At 34.6% G+C, this 15,823-nt stretch overlaps 1 protein-coding gene and 1 long non-coding RNA gene across 8 annotated transcripts in view; one reads left to right on the top strand and one right to left on the bottom strand.

The window, feature by feature from the left end:
• LOC109546734 overlaps positions 1-15,823 on the top strand; it is a 42,897-nt gene that overhangs the window by 20,176 nt on the left and 6,898 nt on the right. The window lies entirely within an intron of this gene.
• LOC109546733 (protein abrupt) overlaps positions 1-15,823 on the bottom strand; it is a 36,082-nt gene that overhangs the window by 11,671 nt on the left and 8,588 nt on the right. For 6 of the 7 annotated variants that reach the window (XM_019917812.2, XM_019917815.2, XM_019917816.2 and 3 more), the window contains 5 exons: positions 12,976-13,148; positions 9,667-9,832; positions 6,071-6,268; positions 5,793-6,012; positions 5,652-5,717 (listed from right to left, as the gene is read on the bottom strand). In XM_019917812.2, the coding sequence (XP_019773371.1) occupies positions 5,652-5,717; positions 5,793-6,012; positions 6,071-6,268; positions 9,667-9,832; positions 12,976-13,148 (823 nt within the window). The remainder of the gene's footprint in view (positions 1-5,651; positions 5,718-5,792; positions 6,013-6,070; positions 6,269-9,666; positions 9,833-12,975; positions 13,149-15,823) is intronic. The other variant, XM_019917814.2, reaches the window with a different exon arrangement.

The following is a 15,823-nucleotide window of genomic DNA, read 5'->3' on the forward strand; positions in this document are numbered from 1 at the left end:
GAAATATTTGTCTTCAAACGGTTTTTGTAGCCCTTTACAAACTTTCTGAAATAGTTTTCAGTTCCAGTTGAAACAATGTCAACTTCTTTTCTATCACAACTGTTCGGGAATTTAAGACACGCAGCGACTGCTAAAAATGCTTCCCTTTGAGGAAGTTTTTAATGTAGTAAGTTACTGATTATATATTCGAATACAATAAAGACGCGATATGGTGGAACCAACGCCTTTTCAGTAGGTATATTCCTTGCTTCAAGTGCAAAAATTCAATCGAAAAATGATAAAATAAATATAAAAACACAATAAATGCGCAATACGTATAAAACGATATTTAACGGCTTCAAGAATTTGTTCTCGATTGTTAATTTTTCTAATTTCATTAGATGAAAGAAATGAAACAATGTGCAAAATAGAAAAAAGATGAAGTTGTTGAAAACAATATGCAAAAATCCCTACCCTACCTACAAGGAATTGAAAGAAATAGAAATCGAAGATTTGGTCTTTCGAGGACCACGTTAATTCTAAAGCATTTTAAGCACGTGTTTCAAACTTCTTAGACACATTCAAACGACGAAACATTCAATTGCGGAAATCAGACAAATTTTATGAACTAATAAGGCAAAAAAAAATCTGAATGGATCTTTTACGAATGCAAATCAATATTCTAAACATAAACTAACCAATTGGGCAAAAAATGTAGATAAAAAATTGCACTTTTTCTATTGCATATCTTCGTTTAAACAGGATCAAAAACAGAAACCGAAAGTTTTAATCTTGCGATGATTATTTCAATTTTGGCTGTTTACAGCAGAAGCAGCATACACGTGCTTCAAACATGTTGAAGACACATTTGAACAAGGAAATATTCAGTGGCAAAAATCTGAAATATATAAATATCTAATCTAATGAGGCAAAAACTTTCGAATACGAATCAAATCATTTAAAACAAATTTTAAAAACTTTTGACTTTATTTGAGCGTATCTTCGTTTAAAAGTGGTGGTGAACAGAAATCGAACGCTTGATTTTTTTCATCTTATGCGTGCGTTTCAAACATGTTAAAGACACCTTCACAAACATCCAAGAAAATCTGAAAATTTTCTGATGTAATGAGGCAAAAGCTAATGGCTATTACGAATGCAATAAAATTATTTTAAAAATAATCCTAAATTCGACAAAAAAATGCAGTGAAAAATAAAATTTTACGTCTTAATCCTTGTAGCTCCAGGAGAAAGAAACGTTGATAAAAAAACTTCCACTAGACCCGTGTTATAAATTTCAATATTTCCCCAAGCTATCAGAAAAAGCTGTTAAATCTTTATGAAATCTTTCCACAGATTCGTGACTGTACTAATGGCCGAAGTCCATCACAGTTTTTCGAGAATTGCGTTGCCGAAACCGTATCAGCCGGTAATAGAGGGTGGTGTTATCGGCATTCGTGTTTGGACGCTATAAACGCACATTTATTACTCTATGTTCGATAAAGGTCCCATTGCCTCGGTATATTTTAAGAAATTACCCGTAAGCCTCCTCGGCTCTCCTTTATGGCCGCCCCTTCTTACGTCCTTCTCCATTTGGGTTCGTTCAGTGCAAAGGAAAGAAGACAAAACATCTTTTTTTATTTTGTTAATGTCCCGAACGGTTGCATGTCCGCCAAAATTTAATGCAAAGCGGTCATGTCACGTAAAAATGTTCCCTTTTCCAGATGCCATTATTTCCGTTTAATAGTTCACCTTATGAAAAAGTCAATAAGCTTTATGGCACGATTCCATGAACGCAATATTCTAAAATGCTTTCAGGGGCATATAGATTTCACTTATCTGAAATGTGCCAACTTTGGCTCTAATGCAGCCTGAAAATGGCATCGTCCACTTAAATATATAAAATGGTTAAAATCGCTTTAAACGATGAAAAATCCAAATCACTTCTAAGTAGAATTTAGTGAAAATTGAGCAAATTTGTTAAAGCCGTTTATTTACTTCCACTCTGAAATTTTACTTTCGTCAAATTTGTGTTTTTTTATTTTCTTCAGCAAAACTAACACTGTCGAACGTTTTCTAGCTAAAAGGTCTTTAAAGCTTCAACTGAATGCATTTTTGCAACTGCCTATTGTATAAAAATTGGCCTAATTTTTCTGCCACTAATTTCGTAGAAAATACCCCATAGCCAAAATCACTTTTGCCGCCATCTACACTTGCAACTAAAAATGCTATATTAATCAGCAAAAATAAAATAAAATAAACTTTCACCACTAAAAGGAAACATTTCCAATTGCTGAATCACCATGAAAAATACGCCATTAAAAGAAATAGGCAGGCAATCTCTTAAGACAATTCCGAATCGACTTGAGATAGCAAGCACAACATTTTAGGAGAATATACGATCGGGATTTATGGCCAATAAACAAGCCTAAATCAGAGAAAAGGCCTATTTAAAGTAATAAAGTGACGTTTGGAGGAGAAGAAACAATTTGCTCTTAATTTATTGAAAACACCCATTTGTGTCGATCAAAACTACAAAAATCTGCTTGTTAAAGATTCAAATGCACTTTTCCTGATTCAATTCATCGAACCCATTAAGATCTGCATCAGCTTTCAAAATACTTAAGCACCAAATTGGGATAATTGATAAAAACCATTGTACTGTAATAACATAAACAGTTTAAGAACAATTACTGTAATTGGCTCAATTTAAATCAATCACCCAGCGCGAGCCATTAAATTAATGGAACATACTCTGCGATTTTGCTAACTAGTCTGAAGAAACACCCCCACGAAACTTTTTCCAATTTTCTGATGAAAAGAATCATCTTCGGGTCAATATAAATTCACAACAGAGCAAATCCGGGGAACAGTTGCAAGAATGTGAACTAGTTTGGGCCCTTCTTTGGTGAAAAATCCGGCTAAATGGCCAAGTCATACAATATTCAGGCAACTTTGGTTTGGGCCCCTTCGGACAAAAACAGATACGAACGGACAAGCAGTATAAATCAATAGACCAATGCTGGATGTGGAGGGATTTACAGCAGGAAAACCGAACGCAATGTTTGACTGTAAGTTACACAGATGCGGAACAGCCAACTTACTGGATCAGTTTTAGCATTTCAAGCAATTTCTTAGTTTTGATGAGAACCTGAAGTTCATAGGGGCAAATACCAGTAGGAAAAACTTTTCGCGTTGGAAAAATGGACTCTCTCCAATCATATTCCCATCGCCTTATCATACACCTGAAACAGGGCTTTGCTCAGATGTTAAAACCACTTCTAGACCCACAAATAAATCATAAGACTTTTTCAAATTGTCCATAGTGGAATCCTTTGAAATTAGTCGGACCCTTTTCAATATAGATTAAAGCTTAACTGCGTGTGATTAACAAGTTCGACCCTGGCAATCATCCGCATCGAAGCTACTATCCTATCCAGGCATCCCTTATCCTTCCCTCAGGCCAGTTCTAACAGTTCGATCAATTGCAGAAGCGAAAATTTGGGATTATTTACGCACTGTGAGGCCTTCTAACGATTTTGAACGCGTCGTGCACTTAGGGTTTGCAAACTTGAACCCTCAGCGCGATAGATTAAATTCATATTAAGTGGGAGGCGATGAAGGGGTGGGTTTGAATGATTTTTCTTGTTAAATAACCTCGAAGGGTTTATTTTTGATTTTGCTAGAAATCGGGTTTTGAGCGGCGTAATCCTAGGGCGGATTGAAGAGAGGTTACAATACATCAAGGAAGTTGATGAGATTTTAAATTATTATTAAATATGTCGGTTTCTTAGGGAGAATGGACAAATGGTTATGAAATACATATGTACTGTTTCAGTCGCCGCCTTAGCAGCTGAAATAGTTAAAATTTGCAAATTTGCAAATTATGCATCAACGGGTTTGTTTCCTTTAAAAAAATTAACAAAAAGAGTTTCAAATATGCACTTGTTCATTTAAATTTTAAATTTCAAGAAAATAAATAAAAAGTAATGAAGGAAACAAATCAGCTAATATTGCCATCGCCTGATCAGCTCCGAATAGTCAACATATCCAAATTACTAATAAATGCGTCTGTTTTGCTCATAAACTAACATGTAATTTTTCATGAAAAACACTTTTTCGAAGTGAATTTCCTTTTGATGGATACTGTAATAATCTGTTTTCAAAGTACGGCCATCACAACTGATGGTTTAGAATTAATAGTTATCGTAGTAATCTAGGAAAGCGAGAAGACACGAAGTATCACAGCTGAAACCTATTTCATTAGCTTAATGTACATAATACTGGTCCTTTGCTATTCAGATTTCATCTTTAAACCCGTCGATAATAATGTATAATCGGAATTTTTACGGTACCTTAAAGGTGCTGCCTCCTGGATAAATCCACACAGGTCGAGTATTCCTAATAATGCTCTATTGATAGCCAGTTTTAACCGTATACATACAATGATTATAGACATTCTACACATAGAGTAACAATAAGTTTCTGAGAACAAAATGCGCTGGAACAAGAGGATCTAGTCAAAATGTTCTTTTGTGCATTCTTGTTTCTTTGAATGGCAATTCCGTTAACTACACAATCGGGCTCTTTTATTCACAAAAGAAATACACATAGGAAAAGGTTTATCTTATTACCCAAATGCGCTGATAATGTAACTTAAGCAAATTTGTCGATTTCAGATTTATATATATAACTGATGATAGTTCGCCAATATCAAGACAAATGCGACACTTTTTTGCTGTTGATTGGGTGTGTTTATCTTGCATAAATGATCTGACGGAAATGAAAAATTTTGCAATTTTGTAATTTTGCAATTTCAAAAATCACCCCACAACTTCAGTTTAATGTTATATAGAAAAACTTCAAAGTCTCGAGCTTCTAAACCGTGTTTTATTATATCAGGTCCGAATTGAAATATATTTTCCTTGTTAATTCTCTGTGCTGAATATTGTTTGGTTTTGCTGATTAACAGTTTCTAATGTGTTTACAGGCAAACGTTATTAACCAAAAATTACGATTATTTCGGAAGCTGCTCGCTTGCTTACCAATGCGCTCGACTCACTTTTCGCTTCTTTGTGATGAAAATAATATCAAATTCACGTAATTTTGAGACATTTTATATTTTTTCGCAAATATCGGCCTCACTCCTTGTAAAAATTAAGTCAAAATTAAAATGTAACAAGTGGTATGAAGGTCTATTTGCAGTAAACCCAATTTTAGGAACCTTTATTTAGAGCAAAATATTGAACTCATTTGAAGCAAACACATTGTATTTTTGCAAATTTATTGAAATATTTGTGTCAAACGTATCAACAAAATTTCGATTTAATCAAAAAACTTGAACGGTACTCGGAATACACTAAATAAAGTAAACCATTCTGGAAATCGTTCTCATTTATCTGAAACACGTGAAAAGCACGTGTGGCAGATGTCACATATTCGGCTGTTTTTCCCTTTCACGTTTCGGATTGTAGGTATATTATCGCTGAACCGTTGGGGAATTACTTCTAAAGCCGCTCTATGTGTACCGAACGAAAAAAAATAGCATTATGTGCTATAAACTCAATTGTAAAGGGATTTTGTACCTACCTTGCTCAGGTATGCCCGTTGAGCCTGAACAAGGTAAGATGCGGCATTGGCTTTGAATTTATTTTAATAAAACTTCGAATACTTACCGAAATCATTCGGAGTTCCATTCATTCCGGACGGTCCTGCCATCACTCCACTCAGTGCTGCATAATCTTCAAGACAAAAATTGTGTTTTAATTTCAACATTCAACTGATTTTGAATTATATCATCGAAATAATGTTTCTACCTTGATATCCCATTATGTTTGGAAATGGTGCTCGAGACGGATCCATAATGCTGCCATTTGGGTGAAAAATGTTGTGATCATCGATCATGTTCTGATACTCCTGTTCGAGTTTCGGTGTTATCGGCTCGCCATCACCGTGGTCGCTTGGGCCACTATCACTTCCATCGCTATCGTCACCGTTGGACCGCGAATGGTGCGTTGGTGAGTTAATATTACGTTTCTAATAAATTGTAATAATAGTAATGTATAAAAGATTGCAAAATGATCAAATTACTAACGGCTTTTACTATTATACTGGGGCCTCCTTCAAGTGCTTGTCCTAGAATTGATTCGTTATCTCCATACGATGAACGACTATTTCCTCCTGTGGAAGAAACAGCGTTGTTGGATAGTTTCGGTTTTTTTTTAGGATTTGGTGAGCTGGAAGTGTCATGATTCCTTTCTAACCCATCTGTACTCCAAGGTATGCTTACGCTCTGAAACATTAATTGAAAAATGTTTTCATTAGTGGAATATTGCAGGTGGACAGTTGTGGCTTAATTTCACTTTGCAGTCAAATGTTGTATAAGGTCGTTATCTTAATAAAAGCATATCAAATTTATGAATTTGCTTTCAATAAGTCAATCATGTATGGGACGGTGTATACGGAGTGATTAAGGAATTAATTAAGTATAAATAAATATATAAATACTATACTGTTACTGAGAATTCCTGCAAGTTAATTAAGTCGTGGTAATTACTGGGCTTGATTTGTCCGAAAAATATGTGAAAAATCTTTGATCTCAGCCGGTCAAGCCATGCATTTGACTTGAAACACGAAATTTAATTATTTTTCCAAAAAATCTCCGGAGTTGTATGTGGTGTTGATATCAGCAATCTTTTAAATTAAATAAATAAACAACAATTTTTGAATCGAATTAATTCGATAAAACTGAGCATCAAAAATTTGTTCCCACGTTTCCTCAGATGTTGGCTCAATTTTATTATAAACCGCTCATTAGTTCAATATTGGGCCATCAATATTCAGTTGCTTCAGCAATAAAAAATTAAAAACCGAGTTTATTGACTGAAAATTATCAAGGGAAATTAATGGTCTTCAGGCTAAAAGTAAAACAACTCGCAGAAATGTCAGCGAACTGGCTGAAGCCTACATGTGAAACTTGAGTTCATTTTGTTGTTAGATGTCCATTCCCTTTTCAAAAGTTGTTTGATTGCAAATGGGCAACAATCGGAAAAAAACTAGTCCGGTCAATCAGAGTGGATTCAAGCTTGTCAATCATTAGCAAATTACTTTTTTTTTAAACAACTTAAGGACATTGCAGGATTTTACATAGAGACTACTTGTGTAGTTTCAGTAATTTCTAGTTTTTGTTCCGTTCTAGTTGGCCTCATGCATGATGCAATCAAAATCAAAGTCGTAAAAAAAACCCGAAAAATAAAATACAATTATTTGTGTCAAGAATGTTGAGGATTTATCGTGAAAACCTGACGACTAATCTTCGAGCATTGAAATGGTAAATGTTAATTACCTAATCTAAATAATATTTACGTTAAATGTGGGATATTTTAATCGAAGTGAAACCACTCAGTAATGTGCAAACAAACATTCTAATACTTAAAAATTGGCGCTTTAAACAATTATCAGCGCTAATAATATGGTAAATAACGTTGGCTGGCCACGGATCGAGAAAAAGAGGTTTCCACTTTTATAGACAGGTGCAGTGCTCGGTTAATATAACTAACACCATTTCAGTTACTATTGTGAAACTCCAGTTTATACATATGGCTACTTATTTATTATAATTTGAATCGATTAAGACACACCTGCATTTTTTGGCAAAATGGTTTCTTTTTTCGGTGTCTACTTTCAATTTGTCGACCAATTTTATTAACCGTTTCCAAACAAGTGACCTTTTTGTAGTTGCGCAATTCCCAAGATTCACAAATTAGAAACATAATGAATACCAACATTTATTAGTCGCATCACTAATCACGTTGTTCAATTAAAAGTACATTTGTTGTTTAATTATTTAGGTTTCACCTTAATCTTCCAATTGTTTCCTTTGTCAATGAAAACCCAGCTGAAATATGAAAGATCGCCTACATAAGACCAGAAAAGACCTCGCGGTTAAATCACGTTTGATTTTAGTTCGTTGCGAGTACCGTGTAACCGAAACCGGGTAATAATTATCTAAAAGCAATTATTATTAAAAATTAACATACTCCAGTCAAAACCTCAAGGTTGCATAATCAGGTTTGGTCAGGTAATCATATAATATCCGAAATACGTAGTTAAATAAAAATTACACACTATACACGCTCGTCATTTACACCTAATTATTTATTTCAGTCTTTACAAAACCCGATCTGGTGTACGTATAAAAAATTGTCTAGAATTCAAATTGTTTTACACCATTTCAACAATCGATAACTAATTTTGTACTAACACTTTAATTTTGCTTGTTAAGATTTGGAGGATTCGCCGCCTTGGTTAAAAATCAAACGCACTTTTATATGCAATTTAAGAAGAGACAACATTAACAGAATATGTTACTTTATAAGTTCCAGTACTAAATAGCAACAAATTTTACAAATGCTTTTAAAAAATTCACAAAATTAAAGATCACGTTGTTAGCCCTGACTCCACATAAAAATTGAGAATTATCACTACTCCAAAACGTTTTTGAACTTCAAACTAACAACAAAAACCGTCAATCGATGTATATCATCATTCCCCAATTTACAAACTTTTTCGCTATTTGAATGTAGTTAGTTTTTTTTACAAAAGTTTTTAACCCCGATTCACTGTAAATCAATTTTAAACGGAACGAAAAGAAATACAAACCACCAGCATGGGAGAAAAAAAACCAATTTTGAGTGGTCGAAATGTGAGTAGGCACCAACATTGCAATTCAGCCCTCTTAGAAATGTTCATAAAAAACAGGTCATTTTAAACGGAACAACTGATAAACCCCATGAACAGTATGGAACTGTTATAATTAATCAAACGTGTTCTTTCTCTATGGTTCTTCAATGAAATTTGTGACAGAATCATAAATTTTATTAGCTGCTGTCGCTCCTCAATTTGTTCAGTCACGTCTAACTTTGAATAATTTGAGCGCTTCTGCTTTCTTTAATTAGATATACAGGGTATTGAGTGTTTCCTAACAGAGCTTAAACAGTCGAGAGAAGATTGTAAATTCCCCCAAACAGCTTGCATAATTAATGATGGTCAACAGTTTCGATAATTGATTTTGGCACAGCTTCAACAAATGAACCACCTTGGGTGTTTCGCACTGTATTCAAGTAGTTTTTAATGGTCATTGGAATGAATGTCGAAATTTCTTTTCAAGCAGGTTCATAATTATCTTAGGTACATTTTGTGCATTTCTATGCAACTGTAACCTTGGCTATTCACATTTGCCGTAACACACGAAGACGCTTGGATTCATGATCTATTAGATTACTTAGATGCTTTGTCATTTTTCAAATGGTTTTGGTTTCTTAACCCGGACCCCATAATGGCAAGTGATGCCGCTTGCCACTCGTTTGTCTTTTAAGCATTGAATTTGGGGCCGCTTTCAAGCCCTTGGAGCTGTTTTAAGAAAAAATTTCAATTCCTTGAAAGAGCCTTTCGAAATTTTAGGCCATGGTGAGTTTAAATTTCCAAAGTTTCGTAGGTGCACGTGGCTGGCATCTTCAGAGGTCTCTAACACGGAAGACTCAACAAAAGGATCAAAAAATTTCACGGAATAATTGATTTTGAATTGCAATTCACTTTTAATTAATGTTAGCCAGTGTTCTTTCTATAGCAGGCTGATATGTAGCATAATGCGTAAACGCATTCACTACAAATGTTCAACTTTTTACTTACGGTTGAGATGTTTTGTTCTGAGAGCGACGTGGGCGCGTTGTTCTCTGTCGCCAGTATTTTGGACAATGGAACATCGGCTAATCCCTTCACTTGTAAAGTTTGTGCAGTTTTCAAAAAATCTTTTAACTGTTCTCGTCCGATGTTCACTTCTCCGTTGTACATAAACCTGCAACAACACACAATTCTTTTAGATTTTTTAGATTCGTTTGAGCAAATCAGTTGAGTTGAATGAATAAACTGTTCAGTCAAAAAAATAATTGTCCCACTATTAAAGTTCCAATGAGTTTTATTAGTTTGCATCTATTTTGGAGGTCCTGGTAATGTCGAGACACCGTTAGTCCTAATTGAATCCGGGTAACACGAAATGGAACACTTATCAATCATCAACTTAGCCAAACAACATCTAATGTTTTAAAATTAATAAACCGTAAAACTGGCTTCTAAGTGATATATTTCCGATCCTCGAAGACAAAGAATAATTAAAACTTGTTAGATGAGCGATCGTTGTTAGACATCATTTTCGGATTGCTTGTTCTGCCCGAGCAGACATGTGAATGTGTGACTTATTTATTTAAGAATTCGGCAGTTGGAAAGTCGAAAATAACTTTCAATTAACGGGAAAATGATACAGTTAGTACTTAACTGGAAGTATTTGAATAAGCAGCTTTAGTTACTGCTCTTTTTTGGAACACTCAGTATTGGCTGATTTTTGCAAGAAATTATTCCGAAATTGGGGCCAATTTACACATGCAGAAATCTGTTGAATAGTTCGAAAGTGCAATAGTTATTCTAAGATAAATTCGATAGCCGAAAGGAGTTTTGCAAAAGCATGCAAATTACGTACAATCTAGATAATAATTAGAATCATCATTTTTGCCGATGAAGTGAAAAGATGAGTGAAAGAACTCGAACTTGAATTAATTCCAGCATTAGTGACTTTTTCCCCAGAAGTTCATTAAAACCAGACTCTAATTGCAAGGACGGATTTTCCAGCAAGATGGTATTTCTTCACACTCAGCTGCAATTGTGCTCAAATTTTTGTCAATCAGTGGATAAGGGGAGGACCTATTGAGTGGCCTCCTAAATTACCAGAGATAGACTTCTCTGACGGGTTACCTCAAACCCTCAAAAAAACGTCAAGAAATATTATTTCAAGCAATGCGAATAATGCAACTTAAAGATTCTCAAATGGTTTCCAGGAAAATTATTCAACTGATCAGCGTGTCGGATTTGATTCGATAATGAACCCGTTGCTATTATTAATACGGACATTAGAAATTTATTGAGGACGCTGCTGGGCAATTTACGGTTTTAGAAAAAGTTTGGCACTTTAAATCGCACAATCTACATTACCGATGAATCACAAACAAGACGTATGTTGTAGACGCTCGTATTCACGGGCTGGTCGTAATTAGATAGAATAACCTCGATTTTTAAGGTCAAAAAATCTTCAAATTCACCAAAATAAATTTTATTAATGTTTTTTAAGTGTCCGAGCCCGAATACCCTGTAGGTATGACGGTTTGGATGTGTAAAATGGGCAAATCATGCAAATGCGGCAACTAAGCGACATTTGGTAATAATTGGGGCGATCTTTGAATATGTATGCTGATTTGGAGAAACTACCTAATATATATGCCAGTTTTAATTTACACTTAATTTTGTTTTATAGTTGTCTACCAATTCTAATGGTCAGTGTCGGAAATAACATTTTATGTATGCATCATCTGCATGATTTTACATTGAAAACTGAAATCAGACTTTTAGTTGCCGATAGATTCGGTTAAATATCCAAGGATGGATGGATATTTTTTGACGTATTTTTCGGTCACTGATAAAAAATTTCAGTCCTACTTATAAACTAGACACTGTTTGGTTCTCGATTCAATTGGCGTCAAAAATTCACATAATTTCTATTTCCAAGATATTCGTTGATGGTTGCCGCGCCGAGCAAACCTCCTCTAAAGCCACGCGTGCTTCCGAAACATGAGTAAGAGATTTTTAGCCATGAAAACCCGCAAAACCCACCAGCATCGACAAACTAATTGTTCTTAAAGACTGAGACGTTTGTTTATATAAATCTTTTGGGACACCAAAAAAGGAGGTTTCTTTTATTAGCCAGGATATGAATTGTCTGCAAATTTTCCAAACTTGCAACCTCAAGAGTCTCATTTAAACCATCTATCCATTTAAGTGAGCAGAAACTTCAGGTCCCCTTCTTGCCCAAAGTTAAGAAACATTGGTCCTATTGGAAAAACTTGGAAGCGTTTTTGAAAATTACATTTTTCGGGGATTTGTAGGATAAATCTAAATTTCCAAAATTCAAAATAAAGGTGACAATGTCAGAGTAAATGGGCTCATAAAATCAAGCCCTTATAAATAACTCTCCAGAAATTCCATAAAATATTCTTTTCGAAAAAGCAGCAGTGCCTAAATGTGTTAAATTATTTTTCAATGTAATCCAGACCAGAAATTCTGTTCAATTTTAAGACACAAAATAAATGAATCAATAAATTAGAACCAAACAATAAAGAATAAAATGTGTTTTCATTTTGCAGTCATTTTAAGTATCAACCATTACAGCAATACAAATACAAAACGTACCAATCATTTCTTCATGCAATACAATGTATGGTACATATTAACAAAATGGACACTTTATTGCAGGTGCTTATGACCGATTGACCATTGTTTGTTGCACTTATGAATGGATTTAAAGTATTTGAATTTCAGCAAATTAATTTTCCCATTCAATTGAAATTTGAACATTACAGAAATGTAAACCAGGTCGAAAGTGGACCATAAATAACTCGAAACGAACCAGCTTCTAATTAGATAAAAGAACTTTCTGCTAGTATTTAAGATCATAACACATACGCTCCAATATACACTTGTCACTGCTTGATATAATCTTGAATTAATTAACATTTAAATAAAGAAACTTTTACGTTTACTAATCTCCTTTTTCGTAAATTAGGTGCTAAAATTTATTGGTACTGCTTAGACGATGGAATAGGATGTCAAGCGAGATATTCTCCGCCTTTTAATAATTTATATTACCCGCTATTAAATAATTTCTAAAAGTAGTTCTCTTATACAGTTTTAATTGGCTACTTGATTAGTAGGTAAATAGTTTATTTAATTCGTCGTGTTCCTTTCCGAATTTAAATGTTTATTTCTCGGGCATCATTTAAATATTTAATGTGTTGCGCAGGTGAAATTTACATTGTACAAAACCGACAGTTTCTGGCTGGCGTTCACCAATTCACCGGTTTTCTTTAATGATCTTTCCCAAGTACCAAAACATACCTCAGTAGGCTGTCCATGTCTTTCCGGTGAATGTCCCATAGGATGATGATGGGGTGTTGGCACGGGTTGGCTTTCAGTAGTTCCCTGAAGTAAGGACTGCAAGCCGAAAGTACCACTCTGTGAGCTTCGAAGGATTGTCCTTCGCATGCTAGAGTCACGTCAACAAAATCCTCCTGAAACAAAAAACACTCTCTATAACACGCCATTGTTTCAATTCAATAATCAGGCAAAAATAATTCTTTAAAATCTACATATGCAACTTTCGACAACACTAATCTTATCCGAAGCAAATTCTCCTGATTAATCAATGTCACAATACCAGATATCATGGTACCTGAAAAAAGCGATTATTAACATTCATCTCTTAGCCGCCTCATTTTATCGACACTAAGTTCTTCGCGAAGATCAACACACCGTTCGGTGACTCATCAGTTCTTCAATTGCTTCTTAAAATCTCACTACTTAAACATCGATTCTTCTTAAGCAAACGGAAACTACACATGAAGTACTGGGAATTTGAATGTTTTAATTGGGAGTTAAATGGGGGGAGGTGGTTTGATTTGAATTTGAAGATTTAGTTTGAAAATGCACAACAGACTAAAAGAGGAATGGTAAAAAATTGTGTGGTTTCTAGCTCAATTAGGTGACAGTCGTAATAAATAAGCCCGAACATGGTCAGGGTGGTGATAATTCCAAAAAAAATTTCACCATCTGAATTAGACCTCCTATCAGAATTTTATCACATGCCGTGCACATTAATCAGAACCTTATGCGGTCCCCACATTTTATTAGTGAGGCGCAATAACTTTCCAGGCCTCAAGACTTTTATAATGTTGTACGTTAATTTAATTACCAGTAGTTTAATCTGGCATCAGCAATTTGCATACATTGACGGGAAAAAACACGTCACAGGGGGGTTAAAATTAGGTAAAAATATACATATGGAGGAATGCATGGCCATTTTGTACCTGGACACGCAAATAGCTCGCTCCCATGGGACTGATAACATAAACATGTGTGAATGTTTCCTTAAAATCTCCAAATACTCAGCAAACTGGAAAGCGATTGAATCATTTCCAGTGCGCGAGTTCCACGTGGCAAATACATTCTTAATTTCCATAATTAGACTTATTACGAAGAACGAAAAAGCGCGTCCTTAAATTTAGCTGTATGAGAGTGAATGGGCACTTGAAGTTTGCCATACTGGAAAATAATTAAATTATTTCCAGCTTTGCGGGTTCCACGTGGCGGGTCAAGCATGTGGCGTTGATATAAAAACAGTCTTTTTAATAAAGTAGATAATAAAAAAATACTACACAGGAAGCATAGTGAGGCTTTGTTACATTGCAAAAGGGCGATAAGGGTCATAATACCTTCACAATGATGTGAAAGTGAAAGTTACATTTCACTTTCTAAGATACCTGTCACTTTCCAGAAGATTTTTTTTAATTTCAGATTTCCAAAAAAAAATCACGAATGGCAAATGAAGTAATAAGATTTCAACAAACTGATAATTTTCAACAATTGGAACACTAAAACTTCTTTTTAACTTCTCACTAAAAGGTTTTTCTGAATTTAAAAAGTAGCTGAAAGTATTGCGGATACAAATTCATGAGTAGGCGAGTAGTAGGAACCTATTTAAAAATCTTCGAAGGGCACTGGAACATTATTTGGCTAAGATCAAATTACCTAACTTTTATTAAGAAAAATATCCAGCTGCTCTGCTATTGATGGTCAAATTTGTTCAAAAAAATGAGTTTTTGTAATATCGGGAGAATGAAACGATAGTTCTTGTGCAAATCATGGTTTGATGAAGGAACCGAGTTCATCCGCTTTGGGCAAGTGGTGAATTATTGAATGTCTCGGTACAAAAACTACCAGAACTTTTTATTTGATCTCTGAAATCAACTGATTTTTTGAGTTATTAAACTAATCCTTTTCGGGCTCTTTGTAAAATCTTGTCGCATTCATAGTTTTTGCAACAAAAATAGTTCGGTTTCCTCGCAATCTAACAATTTCATTCGCAAAAGCAAATACTCTGAAACTTCTCTTCATTTTTGATTGATCAAAGCCCGTGTCCCATGCATCCCGTTGATACGATGGTACGATGGTACGATGATACGAAAGTGTCTCTATTGAACACTTTTTTAATTTTTAATAGTTTAATAGAAACACTTTCGTATCATCGTACCATCGTATAAACGGATGCATGGGACACTGGCTTAAAGCCAGGACGAAGAAAGACTTACTATGAATTTGTTGTATTTAAGCGACATTGACTTAAAGCTCGTACAAGCCAGTAAAAGCTATTTATGTAAAACAGTACTAAGATGGGAAATAAAACTGGAAATTCTAGAGGAAAATAAGTTGCGTTAAGAATTTTACTTTATAATTTGCGTCTGTGACATAACTTGTAGAATAATTCTCGAACCGAAAAATTGCACTTCCGGTAAGGTTCAGTAGCATTCAAGGCTTGAATAACACTGTTATCTGAAATGCTAATTATTTGCGAAAGTTCATGTTTTATCTGCAACAATTACCGCAACATTTGCTTCTGCGGTTTGTTGTTCGTTACATTTATCGGCAATTACGAGCTGATTGAACGTTTATAAAACTTGCATCTGGCTTCCGTATTGTTCACTTTTTTAAGCTTCTAAGCTAAGCTTCAATGGCATTTTGAGCAAAGCAAATATTGAATAGCGCAGAATAATGAGAAGTTTATTGAGGAGTGCTTAAAGAAGTGGATTTTGCGTTCAAAGAATAGTTACCAGAGGTTATTAATAGTGCATATTTGAAAATGGAAATTTTCTTTTCTTTGACTTGATTGGGTTTGAAGTAAAAATTCTGA

Source organism: Dendroctonus ponderosae, unplaced genomic scaffold (assembly GCF_020466585.1).
Source record: "Dendroctonus ponderosae isolate FM_Combo_2020 unplaced genomic scaffold, Dpon_F_20191213v2 Dpon_F_20191213_3, whole genome shotgun sequence".
Classification (NCBI taxonomy): domain Eukaryota; kingdom Metazoa; phylum Arthropoda; class Insecta; order Coleoptera; family Curculionidae; genus Dendroctonus; species Dendroctonus ponderosae.